Below are 16,133 nucleotides of genomic sequence, written 5' to 3' on the forward strand. Positions count from 1 at the left end.
TGGGAACGCCTTGGGATCCTCCCAGAGGAGCTGGAGGAAGTGTCTGGGGACAGGGAAGTCTGGGCATCCCTGCTGAGACTGCTGCCCCCGCGACCCGGCCCCGGATAAGCGGTAGAAAATGGATGGATGGATGGATATAGTGGCCAAATTCTTCATTGAGAACGTTGTTTGAACTTACTGGAATGCTTTGTTGTCATTTTGGGTCTCTTCTTAAAATCTACACAGTTGATCCTCACATGTGTCCCTGAAATGTACATGTCAAACAAGGCTGGTTCCAAAAGAGGGAACATTAAAAATATGTCATGAGACGAAGCATGATACATCATTGTAAAGGACTTGATCAGGGGAGTAAGATTATGGCAGACTGGAAGTTTGAATTTGCTGATGTGACTGTAACTGAGCAGATAGAAACAAACTGTGGGTTTTGTTTGACTCAGAGGGAAACTACCTTGATTTCTACCTTCACTGTTTTGCTTTTTCCTGGACAGACTAACTGAAAAGGGGCCAGCAGCCTACATTCTCCTTCATTCTGCGGTCAACACCCACCTGGTCAATCTGTAGATTCTAGATTCTACAAACCAGAGATCACAGTGACCGACCGCCATCAATTTGAACAGGAGGTGATTAAAAGGGAAACAACATCCATGTTTATCAGCTGATTGTCATTGAACACATTCTCCTGACGTCACCAACCAGAGGCTGTCGTCTGCCTTTCAGATCGACCACGATTTCCCGATCGATCCGTCCCGTCCCATCCTGCTGCTCGCCTGGACGACCTTTAAACCACGGGCGGGAACGTCCTGTCCTCCACCAGGGAGTGCGAGAGGTTCCTCAGTTCTCTGGGGTGAAAGACGGCCTTGTAGCCCAGGAGGCCCAGCAGCGGCTGGCAGGCGGTCTGCGTGTACGCCACCATGTCGAAGGACAGCTTCACCCTCCAGTTCTCGGCGTTGGCGGCGGAGTCTCGCACCGTGGTGAACTACTGGCGGGACAACAGGTCGCTGCTGCCCCGCGTGTTGTTGGTGATCCAGTCCTCCACGCCGGGGTGCAGAACCAGACCCAGGAAGCTGTAGAGCTCCCGGGCCTTCTGGAGAGGGAACCGGGCCAGGTCTTCATACCTGGAGGAGGGAAAATGGAAATCCATGTAACTGTAGAATTACATGTTGAAATTCAAATTTTCCAGCTCCTGATCTCTGCAGTTCTGTGAGTTATCCTTTCCTGTAGAGGTCACAGGTCACAGGCGGCGAGCCCTCTCACCTCAGCAGCATGTACCTCCCCTTCAGCCAGGGCGGCTTGGCCAGGCTGGTGGACACAGAGTGCAGGAAGTCCTCGCACACGGTGTTGATCTGACCCAGGTCCAGGTTGTGCGGCCGCCGTCCGGTCGCTCTCCAGTGACGCCACAGCCGGTACGTGTCCCGGAAGGTTTCGATACGAGACGCCAGAATGCCACGAGGGTCCCGGACCAGCTGGACCACCTGAGGCCCACAAACACAGTCAGAGGGAATTTTAAAAACACCATCTGGGTTATTTTTTAGTCACAAAATGTGAAGAATGTCTGTGTTTCACACTGTAATCAACCCGTCTCACAGCAGAAAGATCTTGACCAAAGCTGACTGAAACTGGGGGCTGGTTCTACAAAGCTCCACCTCCTGTTCTACTTTTAGAGAACCGAGGAACCTCCAGCAGGCCAGCACTCTGAGAATGAAGCACTCTCCTGGGCCCATATGGGACTAGTAGCTCTTTATGATATGATGGTTCCTGGTTGTTCAGAGCTTTATACGTTAAATGGGTAGCACTTTATAATACGGCCCGCGTCTTACAGAGTAACTTCCCTTCTCTTATAGTGTAGTTTCTTCAACTGTGAAGGTAACTGTCGGACATGTACAAGTTATTTCGCGGAACCCGAGGAGTACTTACACCTGTGTCTGACAGCGTAAGCTCGCTGTTGAGCTGAAGTAAACGTGCTTTAGTGAGAACAGCACAGTAAAAAGGCAGACATCAGCGGTGTTGGCAGCTATGAAAGATGGCGGAGAGGCAGAGCGACACGTCTTCAACTTCAAGCAGAAGAAGTTCACGGACATCATGCTCGACAGCCAGCGCCACAGCACGTGCCCGTGCTAAAGCAGAGGACGCCAAAGTAAGAGCAGCTTATGCCGACCAAGGAGCTCGACTCAAGATAGAGAAAGCAGAGAAACAGCTAGCCGCAGCTAAATATGATGCAGAGTTGGAAGCACTCACCCTCAAGCGTGAAGCAGAGGCAGCCGTTGCAGAGGCTGAAGTCTTGGAAGCTATTGAACTAAAAGGAGACTTTAAAGTGTTGGATGCCATCACAGAAGAAGAAAAAATAGAACGCACGAGTGAGTTTGTCAAGTCACAAACCGAATTCTACTCTGGTAAAGGTGGGTCACCTACACCTGTCACCCCTCTTCCACAAGTCTATGATGACGGCAGCCATCCAGAAGACCAGGCTCAGGTAACCCACAGTAAAAAGCCATCATGTCTTGACTCTATGAACAGGCCAAGACAGTTTGACCATCAAGCGGTGAGTAAACCATTCTCTATGAAAAGTGAATGCCAGCTCTCATGTGAAGAATATGACTACCAGAGACATCCAAGCAGGCCTCACCCAAATCTAAATGTTTCAGCCCAGCCTTTCACTCCCCACACCACTCCAACAGCTCATGGTAATTCAGCTGCAACCGAACCTCTCATTCAGCTCCTCGCTCGCCGAGACTTGGTGAGCTCCAGCCTGTACCAGTTTGATGACAAACCTGAAAATTACCGTGCTTGGCACTCATCCTTCACCAGCGCCATTAGAGGGCTAAGCCTCACACCAACAGAAGAATTGGATTTACTGACAAAATGGCTCGGTAAAGAGTCCGGTGAACATGTGAGAAGGATGTGGTCTGTGCATGTGAATAATCCAGCAGCAGCACTCACAAAAGCATGGAGAAGACTCCATGAATGTTATGCAGCACCAGAAATAATAGAAAGATCCCTATTCAAGAGGCTGGATGAATTTCCACGGGTGTCAGCTAAAGAAAACAAAAGGCTACAGGAACTTGGTGACCTGCTCATGGAGCTTCAGTGTGCAAAGGAGGATGGTGATCTCTTGGGATTGTCATATTTAGACACTGCACGAAGCATAAATCCCATTGTTGAGAAACTGCCGTATGCACTTCAAGAAAAGTGGGTGTCCGCTGGCTCCAGTTGGAAAGAAGAAAATGGTGGTTCTTTCCCACCATTCGCATACTTCACCAGGTTTGTCTGTCACAAAGCCAGAAAGCGCATTGATCCAAGTTTCATTCTTCCCTGCAGCAGCAACACACCTGTAAAACAAGATAAACTTACCTTTAGAGGTCACAGCTCCAGAAATCCAGTCACAGTTCACAAGACAAACATCTCTTCAGAGAACTTGGATACAGAACCAGTAAAGAGCGATACTGACATAGCCAGAACATGTCCAATCCACAACAAGCCACACTCTCTTCAGAAGTGCAGGGCATTTAGGAATAAACCGTTGCCTGACAGGAAGAATTTTCTCAAAGAAAAGAGAATATGTTTCAGATGTGTATCTTCATCCTCTCATATGGCAAAGGACTGCAAAAAAAAGCAGTAAAGTGTGCTGAGTGCAACAGCAGCTTGCATGAAACAGCCATGCATCCCGGACCAGTCCTGCAGCCATCCCGGCCTACTTCATCGCCAACAGATAACGGCGGGGAGGGAGAAGAAGACCGTGCTAACGAAGCCATTGTTAGCTCCAGTTGCACAGAAATATGCGGTCTGGGCCAAGCTGGCAGATCATGCTCCAAGATCTGTCTTGTAAAACTGCATCCAAAGGGTTTTCGGGACAAAGCTATCAAGGCTTATGTAATTATAGATGACCAAAGCAACCGCTCATTGGCAAGATCTGACTTCTTTGATTTGTTTGACATACAGGTTGAACCATCTTCATACTGCCTCAAGACATGTTCCGGCATGGTCGAGACATCCGGCAGGAAAGCTGAGGGATTTGTGATCGAGTCGCTCTACAGCAATGTCAGTATCCATCTGCCACCGCTTATCGAATGCAACGAGATCATCAACAACAGGTCAGAGATCCCCACACCAGATGCAGCCATGCACCACCCACACCTAAGGAAGATTGCTGAATACATCCCACATTTAGACCCACAAGCAGAGATATTACTGTTGCTTGGCAGAGATGTCATCAGAGTGCATAAAGTAAGAGAACAAGTCAGTGGGCCACACAATGCTCCCTTCGCCCAACGTCTGGACTTAGGCTGGGTGCTCATAGGAGATGTATGCCTGGGCAACGCGCACAAACCCGTGGTCACAACGTTTAAGACCAACGTGTTAGAAAATGGCCGCCCATCAATCCTCCGACCCTGCACAAACTTTCTGCACGTTAAAGAGAAAACCTCCCAAGGCAGGGAGTCACGTGATAGTTTCTTCAGGGCGAGCAAGAGTAAAGAAAAGACGATCGGACAGACAGTATTCAACAGAACCGAATCAGACAATAAGCCAGCTCCCTCCATTGAAGACGCAATCTTCATAAAAATGATGGATGAGGAAGTCTATAAGGACGAGGCTAACAACTGGGGTGCTCCACTACCGTTCAGAAAGCCACGTCAAAGACTACCAAACAACAGACAACAGGCAGTTGATCGCTTCACAGTTCTCCAGAAAACTCTGAGAAAGAACCAACAAATGCATGATCAGTATGTCACCTTCATGAGCAAGATTTTCGAGAATCGCCACGCTGAAGTAGCACCCCCGCTGGGAGAAGATGAAGAATGCTGGTACCTGCCGACGTTTGGAGTGTACCATCCACAAAAGCCTGGACAAATTCGCGTGGTCTTTGACTCCAGCGCCCAGTTCCACAACATCTCTCTCAACGACGTGCTGCTCACGGGCCCTGACCTCAATAACTCCCTTCTTGGTGTCCTGATCCACTTTCGCAAAGAACAAGTTGCTGCAATGGCTGATGTACAGCAAATGTTCTACTGTTTCCAGGTTCGAGAGGACCACAGGAACTTTCTACGTTTCTTTTGGTACAAAGACAACGACACAACCAAACCAGTCATCGAGTACCGGATGAGAGTCCACGTTTTTGGCAACAGCCCTTCCCCCGCAGTGGCCATATATGGCCTGAGAAGAGCCATCATGGAAGGTGCATGCAGCCATGGAGAAGACACCGTCCAGTTTGTGAAAAGACATTTCTACGTTGATGACAGACTCCTTTCGGTACCAACTGAAACTGAAGCTATTGACCTGCTGAGAAGGACCCAAGCCTCACTGGCTGAATCGAACCTGCGCCTCCATAAATTTGTCTCAAGCAATCCAGCTGTCATGGCAGCCTTCCCACCTGAAGATTGTGCTAAACGTGTGAACGATTTATAATAATAATAATAATAATAATAATAATAATAATAATAAACTTTATTTGTATAGCACCTTTCGCAGATAAAATCACAAAGTGCTTCACAGTGCAAAAAACAAAAATAAAAACAATATCAAAATAAACGTGATAAGAACAGATTTAGATTTCAGTGATCAAGCCATGCCCGCACAACGTAGCCTGGGACTGTTATGGGAGACAGCAACTGACAGTTTCACTTTCGTTGCATCCTCAGCAGAAAAGCCGTTCACTCGCCGAGGAGTGCTCTCCACAGTTAACAGTGTTTTCGATCCCCTGGGATTGCTGGCTCCTGTTACAATTCAAGGAAGAGCTCTTCTTCGAGAACTCACTGGAGACCAGTCTGCTTGGGACTGCCCAATCCCTGCCGAGATGCTCCCTAAATGGATGGCCTGGCGAGATTCTCTCCAAGACCTGAAAGGTCTGCACATGCCACGTGCATACACGAAAACCTCTCTCTCCAAGGCAGTACACACAGAGCTGTGTGTGTTTTCCGATGCTTCCACAAAGGCAATAGGTGCAGTGGCGTACCTAAAAGCAGTGCAAAAAGATGGACATGTCGACATCGGCTTCGTGATGGGAAAGTCAAAGTTGGCACCTCAGTCTGAGCCTACCATCCCAATACTCGAACTTTGTGCTGCTGTCTTAGCTGTGGAAATGGCAGAGCTCATCCAGGATGAGCTTGACATCAACCTGAAGGAAACCAACTTCTACACAGACAGTAAAGTAGTCTTAGGCTACATATGCAATGAGACCAAGAGATTCTTTGTGTACGTCCACAACAGGGTGCAGCGAATCCGTCAGTCCATGAAACCTGCTCAGTGGCACGATGTACACACCGAAGTCAATCCAGCTGACCATGCATCTCGCTCAGTACCCGCATCATATCTGGGAAAGACTACTTGGTTCACTGGACCTGCCTTCCTACGCCAGCATCCTGCAGAAAAGACAAGAAAAGGTCAGCCATTTGAGTTGGTTGAACCTGAAAGTGACATCGAGATACGACCACAGGTCAAAACCTACGCCACTCAGCTGAAAGAGAAAGGCCTCACCAGTTGAAAGATTTCAGAGTTTCTCCACCTTCAGCTCTCTCCTAAGAGGTGTAGCACTCCTGATCCATATTGCACGATCCTTCAGACAAAACAATGGCAAATGCCAAGGATGGCACTTCTGTAACCGACCTCGCACCCCAAACGAGCTGACTCAAGCGAAAGAAGTTGTCCTCAAAGCAACTCAAAGAACAACTTTCTCAAAAGAACTTGTAGCTCTCCAACAGAGCAACCAAATTTCAAAAGGTAGCAGTCTTCAGCCACTTTGTCCAATCCTCGAAGGTGGCCTGATCTGTGTTGGAGGACGACTCAAGCATGCACATTTGAGTGGAGGAGAAAAGAATCCAGTTATCCTGCCTAAGGACAGCCACGTCTCTCTACTGCTTGTCAGACACCATCATGGCCAAGTGAAACATCAGGTCTGTGGATCTTGGGAGGGAAAAACTCTGATCAACTCGGTCATACACAATTGTGTGACCTGCAGAAAGCTGCGAGGGAAACTCCAACAGCAACGCATGGCAGACTTACCTCCAGAACACCTTCAAACATGCCCTCCTTTCACCTATGTGGGACTGGATGTTTTTGGTCCTTGGTCCATTGTAACAAGACGCACTCGAGGAGGACATGCAGAGAACAAATGGTGGGCTATTGTCTTCAGCTGCATGAGTTCAAGGGCCATTCACATTGAAGTAATTGAGTCACTGAGTACATCAAGCTGCATCAATGCTCTCAGGCGCTTCTTCTCCATCAGAGGACCTGCGAAGCAGCTAAGGTCGGATTGTGGGACCAACTTCATAGGAGCCTGCAACGAACTGGGACTCACCCAAGACCAGAGGGGCACCAGTGTACAAAAGTACCTCAGCCAGCAAGGGTGCACTTGGGAGTTCAATCCCCCTCACAGCTCACACATGGGCGGGTCCTGGGAAAGGATGATCGGCATGGGCCGAAGAATCATAGACTCCATGTTGCTTCAAAATAATGTCCATCTGTCACACGAAGTGTTGTGCACGCTCATGGCAGAAGTCACAGGGATCATGAACTCAAGACCACTCACTCCTGTGTCTACAGACCCAGACTCTCCATTCATACTCTCACCTTCAATGATTCTCACACAGAAAGCTGGAGTCCCCCCTCCTCTTGGAGACTTCACAGAGAAGGATCTCTACACCAAGCAGTGGAGACAAGTTCAAGCTCTAGCTGACCAGTTTTGGAGACGTTGGAGTCGCGAGTACCTGCCTACCTTGCAGAAGAGAATGAAGTGGACGGAACCTAAAAGAAATCTGCAGGAAGGAGACATCATTCTGCTGAAGGACAATCAAGAAGCTCGCAACAACTGGCCAATGGCAAGGATCACATGCACCTTTCCAGGGAATGATGAGAGAGTTCGAAAGGTGGAAGTGAAGACTGTGGACCAAGGATGCACAAAAACCTTCCACAGACCAGTGACTGAAGTAGTTTTGCTTCTACCGAAAGAAGAATGATGTTCAAAATTTTTATAGTAATTTAGCAGTGACCTCATAAAGGTCAGGCGGGGAGTGTGTTGTTACTTGTTATTCAGAGATGTTCCTTTATCTGACTTTTATTTTGAAAATGCGGGTTTTCCGGAAGTGTTCTTATTTTGAAGGGCCGTTTTCTCAGAGAAACAGGAAGTGTTCAGACACTCACAGAGAAGATGCAAAAATCTCCATGTTTTCAGCTCTCTCTTCTTTCAAAACATCTCTCAACTCCGTTCAAGCAATGCTGTGAGTAATATTTCATGTTAATAAGTTACAGAAAGATAAAACAGATGATAAAATGTGTTAAAAAGTGATTGTTTCTGCATCATATAAAAAGTGTTTGTGTTTCCAATTCTGGCCTGTAATACTCGAGACTGATGGCATGTAACATTATTTTATTTTGTGTATTTCAGTTTTTACTCCATGTCCATGTTGAAATGAAGAGCCTTCAGTAAATGTTCAACTTTACTACACGACTCTGTCATTTTTGGAGTGGAGTTTAGCTCGCTGTTGAGCTGAAGTAAACGCGCTTTAGTGAGAACAGCACACCTATTTTACCCACTGTATGTTCGAATCAAATCAAATCAAACTTTATTTGTAGAGCACTTTTTCATATTTATAAAAACAACGCAAAGTGCTGAACAGTAAAAACAAAAGAAAAAAAACGCACCATCAATCAGTATACACCACACACACACACACACACACACACACACACACACACACACACACACACACACACACACACACACACACACACACACACACACTCTCTCTCACACACACACACACACACACACAAACACACACACACAAACACACACACACATGTTTGTACTTATATCGTTGTGAGGACACTCATTGACATAATGCATTTCCTAGCCCCTTACCCTAACCATCAAAAATAAATGCCTAACCCTAACCTATGCCCTAAACCTAACCTAAACCCAATTGTAACCCTAAATCAAAAACCAAGTCTTAACTCTCAAAAAGGCCAAAAAAGGCCTTTTGAAAAGTGAGGACCGGCAAAAATGTCCTCACTCTGTTGGTGAAATACGAATTTTGGTCCTTACTTTTGGGTATGTACAAGAACACACACACACACACACACACACACACACACACACACACACACACACACACACACACACACACACACTCACACTCACTCTGAATTATTTGCACACAGCAGAAGAGACATGGCATGGCACTAAGCATCATGGGAAAACACTATCAGTGGGGCCATTCACCAGGAGAAGGTGAAGGTCATTAATATTGGGGCCCCAGCGCTCGACCCCCGACCCCGCCAGACCAAGGAGAACCCACACACCGAGATGTGGAGACCCCCAGGTAGGGCCGGCCTGGACTTCAAAGGCGCCCTAGGCGAGCCCGAGATGAGCGCCCCTTGGGAGCGTGTTTTTCGAGCAGTCCTGAGAGTTGTTGGGGGGGGGGGGGGGTGATGCCAAACGATAAGGACTCGAGCGCAGTAACCCCAGCAGAGGACCGAGACCAACTCCCGGTGTGAAGAACCCCCCTGAAGGAAACACTGGAGTTAAAACAGTTCAAGCAAAATGGGAAATAGATAACAGAGTAAGAGTGGGTAACTCAGTTATTATACATCCATATGTGAAGGAATTGCCGCCACCTGCTGGAGAAATTGTGGAAATGCACATGATTGCCACGTTTTAGCTTCTTGGGACAAATCATGTTATTAAACGTTACTGCAAGAAAACATAATGTAAGAGAGATAAATATTTTTGCTGGTGGCAGGAAAAAAGGCCCTGATGAAAAGATGGCTTTCAAGGGAGAGCTCAACCTGGACCTGAGGAGAATGGAGAGGATAACAGCAGAGTCAGTTTACAAGAAGGATCTATTTGGAAGAAATGGATGGACTATATAATCCCACACAGACCAGACTGTGGCTCTGCTTTAGATAAAGCTTAAAAATACTCATACAACCATTTAAGAAGAAAATCAATCTTAAATAAAAAAGTCAAGCTACTGATGAGACTGGTTCTACCTTCAGGTTGAGTTTGGGGTCTTCCAGCAGGGCTCGGAGGTCGCTGATCTGTGGGATTCGAACCGTCTTGATGGCAGCGTGGCGTTTGGCTCTACAGGCCTCCGCAGCCACGGACAGGCTGAGCGGCCCACACCTCCTCACACACTCGCCCTCGCACACCGGGGGCAAGCAGAGAGAGCGACCTGCGGACAGAGCCAGGCGGAGGATGAGCGCCGCGCCGCGACCCGCCGGGCGAGCTGCGGGGAGTGGCGGGGTTCTTACTGGCGCCCCGTCTGAAGAGCTTGTCGGTGGCGTGCCGGGCCGGGCGGGGCGGGGCTGGATGTAACCCTCCAGGCCGTCCAGGTGACAGTGGAACAGAGACCTCAGCAGGTCTCTGGCGGCTCCCATCATCACCCTCCTCTCAGCCGGGTTCCAGCTCTGACCCAGGCGGGGGAGCAGCGCCAGCTGGACGTGGTAGAGGGGCTCGAACCTGGAGTGGAAAGGGAATCTGTGCTGAGCTACTGAAATACTCCTAAACATCAGTTTGTGCTTGAGGGAGGGGTTTCAATCTGGACCAGTCTCTTATTAAGCAGCGGTATGAGGGGATTTTTAAGGTTCTGTCATTTCAAGACTACAAGGAAACAAGGAGCCGTCGGTGACGGTGTGTCCCGCCCTGACCTCCGGGTGCTGGTTGAAGAGCTGACCCACGAAGGAGGATCCGCTCCGGGTGGTGGCCAGGATGAGGATGTGGGTTCTCCTGCTGCTGTTGTAGGCGGGGAGGGAGAAGGACGGAGAAGCAGACGTAGGGGACGGGGCTTCATCGCAGCCCCCCAGAGCCTTCCGGCCCACCGGCGTCAGCTGTCCGAGGCTGCAGTTGACGGCGTGGTCGGTGGGGGCCAGGCCGACGGAGCACAGCAGGTTCAGAGGGTTAGCGGAGAAGGTCCGGATGGCGGTGTACTGGATGGCGATGGACGCCAGAGCCAGCAGCACCATGGACTTCCACGAACACCGCATGGAGGCTGGACAGATGCATCAGGACGCCGCTGCACCGCCTGCAAACACAGGAGACTCTGTTTTCACTGAAACTCGTTCCAGTCAAGTTTAGAGACATCAAATGATCCCAAGCCAACGTCAAGACGGCCAACTGTATGTTCATGAAGCAATGCTAAGGAGGGAGAACGGCTCCTCATCCACAACAGGATGCTGAATATAAAAATCTCCAATCCAGGGGTGTCAAATATAAGGCATGTGGCCCAAAACTGACCCACATAGTAAACATAATCTGAAATGACACATATCTGACTGTAATGTCAGTAAATTTGAATAAAATACAGAGCTCGCTTGTCCTGTGCGAATGCACTGACAGAAACACAGATGTCAAATTACCAAATTACCGGAGGTCCCAAGGTAATACCCTGTGCAAATAGGACATACTATGTATTTAACTGTTAATCATGTTTTATTTCATACTCTCTTACTCTGTTTTGTTTTAATTTCATACTTTATTTTTCATTATTTTATATGCAGTGTATCTTCATGGGGGCCGACCGCTGGGGCAGCAAGACTCCCCAGTTGTCTTTCAATGAATGATAGACCTCAGCAATGGTCAGATGGTTGTTGCCGTTACCATGCGGTTCCTATGACTGGTTCCCTCAACCCCATCTTCCCTGAGTCTTTTCCCTTAACTGTTTTTTCTATATCTTAGTAGTTGTCCTGCTCTTTTTTTCTAACTGGTTCTATTTTTCTTTTCTCTTTTTAAGATCCTTATTGTCCACGGGATTTCTTTTTGTCTGCTTTGTCTCTGGTCCTCCACGTGCTCCTCTCTCTTTCAGCCTGTTTTCATGCTTTGTCCTCGGCTTTCTTCATGTTGACCGATTACATTTTTTTACCGTTTTCAAAAAAACCTGGCAGCTCTCCAGTCCTCAAGCTCTGCAGCCCTCCAGCTCTCCACGTTGGAATGTGTGGCGAGAAACAAGCCTTCAGGCGCTGTGCGTAACGGTCCACAAACCAAGATGGAGGCCAGAGGCATGGCTGAACATGGTGGCTGAGCACGTATTTCAGGTCACACATTCTGAGGCGGACCATGCGGTTCATATGACTGGTTTGCTCAACCCCATCTTACCTGAGTGTTTCCCTTTACCTGTTTTTTCTATATCTCAGTTGTTGTCCTGCTCTTTCTTTCTAACTTGTTGTATTTTTCTTTTCTCTTTTTAAGATCCTTATTGTCCACAGGGATGTCTTTGTGTCTGCTTTGTCTCTGGTCCTCCACGTTCTCCTCTCTCTTTCAGCTTGTTTTCATGCTTTGTCCTCGGCTTTCTTCATGTTGACCAATTATATTTTGATACCATTTTCAACAAAACCTGGCAGCTCTCCAGTCTTCAAGCTCTGCGCCATCCAACTCCTCAGCCCTGCTGGTCTTTCTTCCGAAGCTTGGAGTCCATTTGCTTTTGTTTAGACTCTAAAGCAGTGACTTTGTTGGTCTCAGCTTCCTGCTGATGAGGCTGGTTACTGGCTCCTGAGTGTATCTTCATGGGGGCTGTCCACATTGGGAGTTGTGTCTGGTCTGCCTATGGAGGGTGTCGTCCTGGGGACTCTTCTGGCCTGATTGGTGGGTGGCCTGCACTATGGTTCATGGACCGTGCTGTGGGTCGGCGTGATCCTGTAAAGAGCCCCCGTAGAAATGGACTGTGGCACCTTTGGATGTAGATGGCTCTCTGTGAATTGTCTTTTTGTCCTGGTTTATCAGTGCCATTGTTAAAACTGTCTTGTATTTTAATAATTGTTGACTCCCTTTCACTATTCATCGGACCTCTATACCCTCTGTTCACTCTTTCTCTGTCTCCCTCTCCCTAAAAACACATATTAACGCTGAATCAGTAAATCAATCTGTCTCTCCTGTTCTTTTCTCTCTTTCTATCGGTAGTGGGCAGGCAAGTGGCACCGACTCCTCTGTGTTTTCCTTCTTCTTCATCGTCCTCCTTCTCCTCCTCCTCCTCATCGCATCCTCCTCTTTCTATTCCTCTTAGTCTTCATCCTCCTGCTCTTCCTCCTCCTCCTCTTCCTCATCATCTTCGTTGCCCTCCTCTTCGTCCTCTTTGTGTTCATCTTCTTTTTGTTACTCTTCCCGATCCTCCATTTCTGCGTCTACCTGAATAAATGGCAGGCTGTCTCGATTGAAGGTGTAGTCCTCCATGTTGGGGAGTCCGTGAATCACACAGCAGCTCAATGCAGCACAAGAGTCATACAAGTCCCGGACATCAGACCACAGATTCAACATCGGATCAAAGCACTCCACAGCACGGATGGTGTGAATGCCGTCGTCGAAACCCCCAACCACAAAGATGTGATCATCAAGTACTCCGATGCCAGGGGCGGTGTGCCTGCTTCCCATGGACGGCAGGACGCCCCAGCTGTCGGTCAATGGATGATAGACCTCAGCACTGCTCAGATCTTCGTTGCCATCAAAGCCACCAACCTTCAGAAAGAAAAAGGAATAATGTATTTGAAAAAAGTTCTTAATTACATGAATTAATGGATACTTCTTTTTAAATAATTGTTTTTCTTCATCAGTGGTCAGGATAAATCATATTACTAACTCAGATTCAAAACCCAGCTCATCCAGGGTTCCAAGCAGAGGCGTAATTTACGTAGGGTTGGTGGGTTATGAAAACCCACGGGCCCCCCTGGCGCCCCGACGCTCTGTGTTCCGAGTGTGCACGGAGCTCCATGCTCTCCGAGCGCTCCGACGCTCTGTGTGAGCACCGCAGCGTTCGGCACTACTCGGCATTGCTCGGACACGCTCGCCCCCCCCCCCACTCGGCAACTCCCGCATGAAAACCCATGTGGAATACATCCGAGCTACGCCCATCATTCCAAGCATTCTATGAGTGAGTTACATGTTATCGAAGTGTCAGCTTGGTTTGGTAAACTTACCACATAGACGAGATTCTTATGAGCAACAGCTGCACATCCATCGCGGGGAATACTCATGTCAAAAATCCTTGTCCACTGGTTGGTTTGTGGATTGTAACATTCAGCGCTTTGCAGAGGGTCCCTCCCATTGCTTCCTCCAAAAATATAAATCTAAAAATTAAAGCAAGGACAGGAAGTCATTTTACATTTTAGGCCATAACTGTTGCCAATGTTTCCTATGTCACTATTGAGCTACAGTGTTATGGTAATCATCATTAGTATTCTGAACATGAGAAAATAAATAAATAAATAAATAAATAAATAAATAAATAAATAAATAAGTTATTTCATCCTTAGAGGTCATTATAAATCCCATCTCATATCAGGTGCAAACAGACTGTCAAACTTTAAATTCAGCTGCTCTTTGGAGTCACTCACCTTCTCGTGGAGGACTGTGCTACTGGCGGCACCCCTCCTTTCATGCATGGGTGCTATGAGGGTCCACTGGTTGCTCTCGGGCTGGTAGTATTCTGCAGATCTGTGACACATCTGCCCATCAGAGCCTCCCATGGCAAAGATGAGCCCATTCAGCACAGTCACGCTGACAAAGACACGACAAAAATGCATCGGTGCCACTTCTTCAAAAACTTTCATGATGGGATTAAACCTGCACACACTGTTCAACTGCTCATTTCCGTCCGAGCCACCAATGACATAAATATATCCATTCAGGAAGGCGGTGCCGTGGCAATAACGAGGGGATTCTAAAGGGGCTGTTAACTGGAACCAACGGTTGACCCGGATGTCATATGCATCAATGTTTAAGACGTTTGCTTCATTAAGGCCTCCAATGGCCACCAGAATGGCATTTGGTTGACGCGGTCGAGCAAAGGGGTTTGAGAAGATGTCACCAGCATGGTGATTGTTGAGGTAACGCAGGATTCTGGAGACTCTGGTGACCATGGCCCGGCACTGAGAGTCCTTCTTCACTAGGTCGTTGGACAGCAGCACATTCATGATGTCAGTCGAGCTCATCATACAGAGTCGCATCTAAAAAGCAATGAAATGGACACATTTTATGAGTATTACCTTATGAAATATGGCACTTGTTGTCAGTTATCTCTATTTGTCTATGATTGTGGATGTTTAAGTCAAACCCTAGCATTTCACTATCCTGCCTAGTGTGTATGACCCTGAATATGAGTCACACAGATTACTGTACCTTTGAAATTAGAGAGCAGAGGTGTCCTTTTCGTTGATGGGGGTCATTGGTGATCCATTTCATAATGCCCTCATACACAGTTCTCTCTGTCCTTACAATAAGGTCATCTCTGCTGAGGAAATGCACAAATTCATGGACACTGAGCTGCATCAATTGCCCTGCACCACTGGAAACCACTTCTTCAAAGTGATACAGAATATAGCGTTGGACTTGAAATTCTAGCTTGGAGAAACAATAGTTTTTTGTGAACTGCCAAATGCTTATGCAATTCTCTGGACAGAGCTGTTCTTCCAGTGCATGGCTGCAGGTTTGTACAATGTCCATTATTTCAAAATGATTAGCCGTGACCATGAGGTCCTGCACATTGTCCATTGTCACAGGAACAGAGCCTGTGTATGCAAACTGGATAATAAGCTCCATAATCACAGGAGTGACGCCATCAATGACATAGTCCCTCTGGTTTGGGCTGGATCTCTTAACGAAAAGAGCTCTGAAAGAGAAAACATTTCAAATTTTTGTGAAACGGTTAAAAGGAGCACATCAGGCATTGAAACAACAACTCAAACCACAATAAAGTTGCTGGGTCCAGCACATTTATGCTAAATTAGTACAATTTACAAAATGCTCAGCAGTTTTTCATATTCTATCCATCATACCAGGTGAAATGTATCACTTTAAAAGGAAAACATTGTTTCTCTGTTTCAACTTACTCGAAGTATGGTGAACATTCACACAAGATAATTTTGTGAATTTGAAATTCAACGTCTTGAACTTTCAGAAATGCATCACAAAGCAATCCAGCTAAACGGAGCTCCTCCTGAACTGTCGCCATGTTGCAGAAATGCTGCTTTTGTGTTGTTACACGGACTCTCAGAGGTTATCATCTCAAGAGATGAAAGGGGCTTTGATGTTTGACTGTGTCTGATGACATCATTGGGAAGTCAATGACATCAGCCACTTGGGAATCAAGAACCGATTCTTTTGTGAGAATCAAGTCTTTTTCAGTTTTTATTAAGCTCACGTGTCAAACATAAGGCCT

General features: G+C 47.3%; 1 protein-coding gene and 1 pseudogene across 1 annotated transcript; both read right to left on the bottom strand.

The window, feature by feature from the left end:
* Positions 1-775: 775 nt before the first annotated feature.
* Positions 776-11,003, bottom strand: LOC115391957 (carbohydrate sulfotransferase 1-like; annotated as a pseudogene).
* LOC115391537 (kelch-like protein 10) lies at positions 10,993-15,926 on the bottom strand. Its single transcript, XM_030095810.1, has 4 exons — positions 15,805-15,926; positions 15,095-15,584; positions 14,784-14,922; positions 10,993-11,012 (listed from the first exon to the last, which is right to left on the bottom strand). The coding sequence occupies exons 1-4, from the start codon at positions 15,924-15,926 to the stop codon at positions 10,993-10,995; spliced, it is 771 nt and encodes a 256-aa protein (XP_029951670.1).
* Positions 15,927-16,133: the final 207 nt, after the last annotated feature.

This window comes from Salarias fasciatus, chromosome 7 (genome assembly GCF_902148845.1).
Source record: "Salarias fasciatus chromosome 7, fSalaFa1.1, whole genome shotgun sequence".
In the NCBI taxonomy this organism is placed as follows: Eukaryota; Metazoa; Chordata; class Actinopteri; order Blenniiformes; family Blenniidae; genus Salarias; species Salarias fasciatus.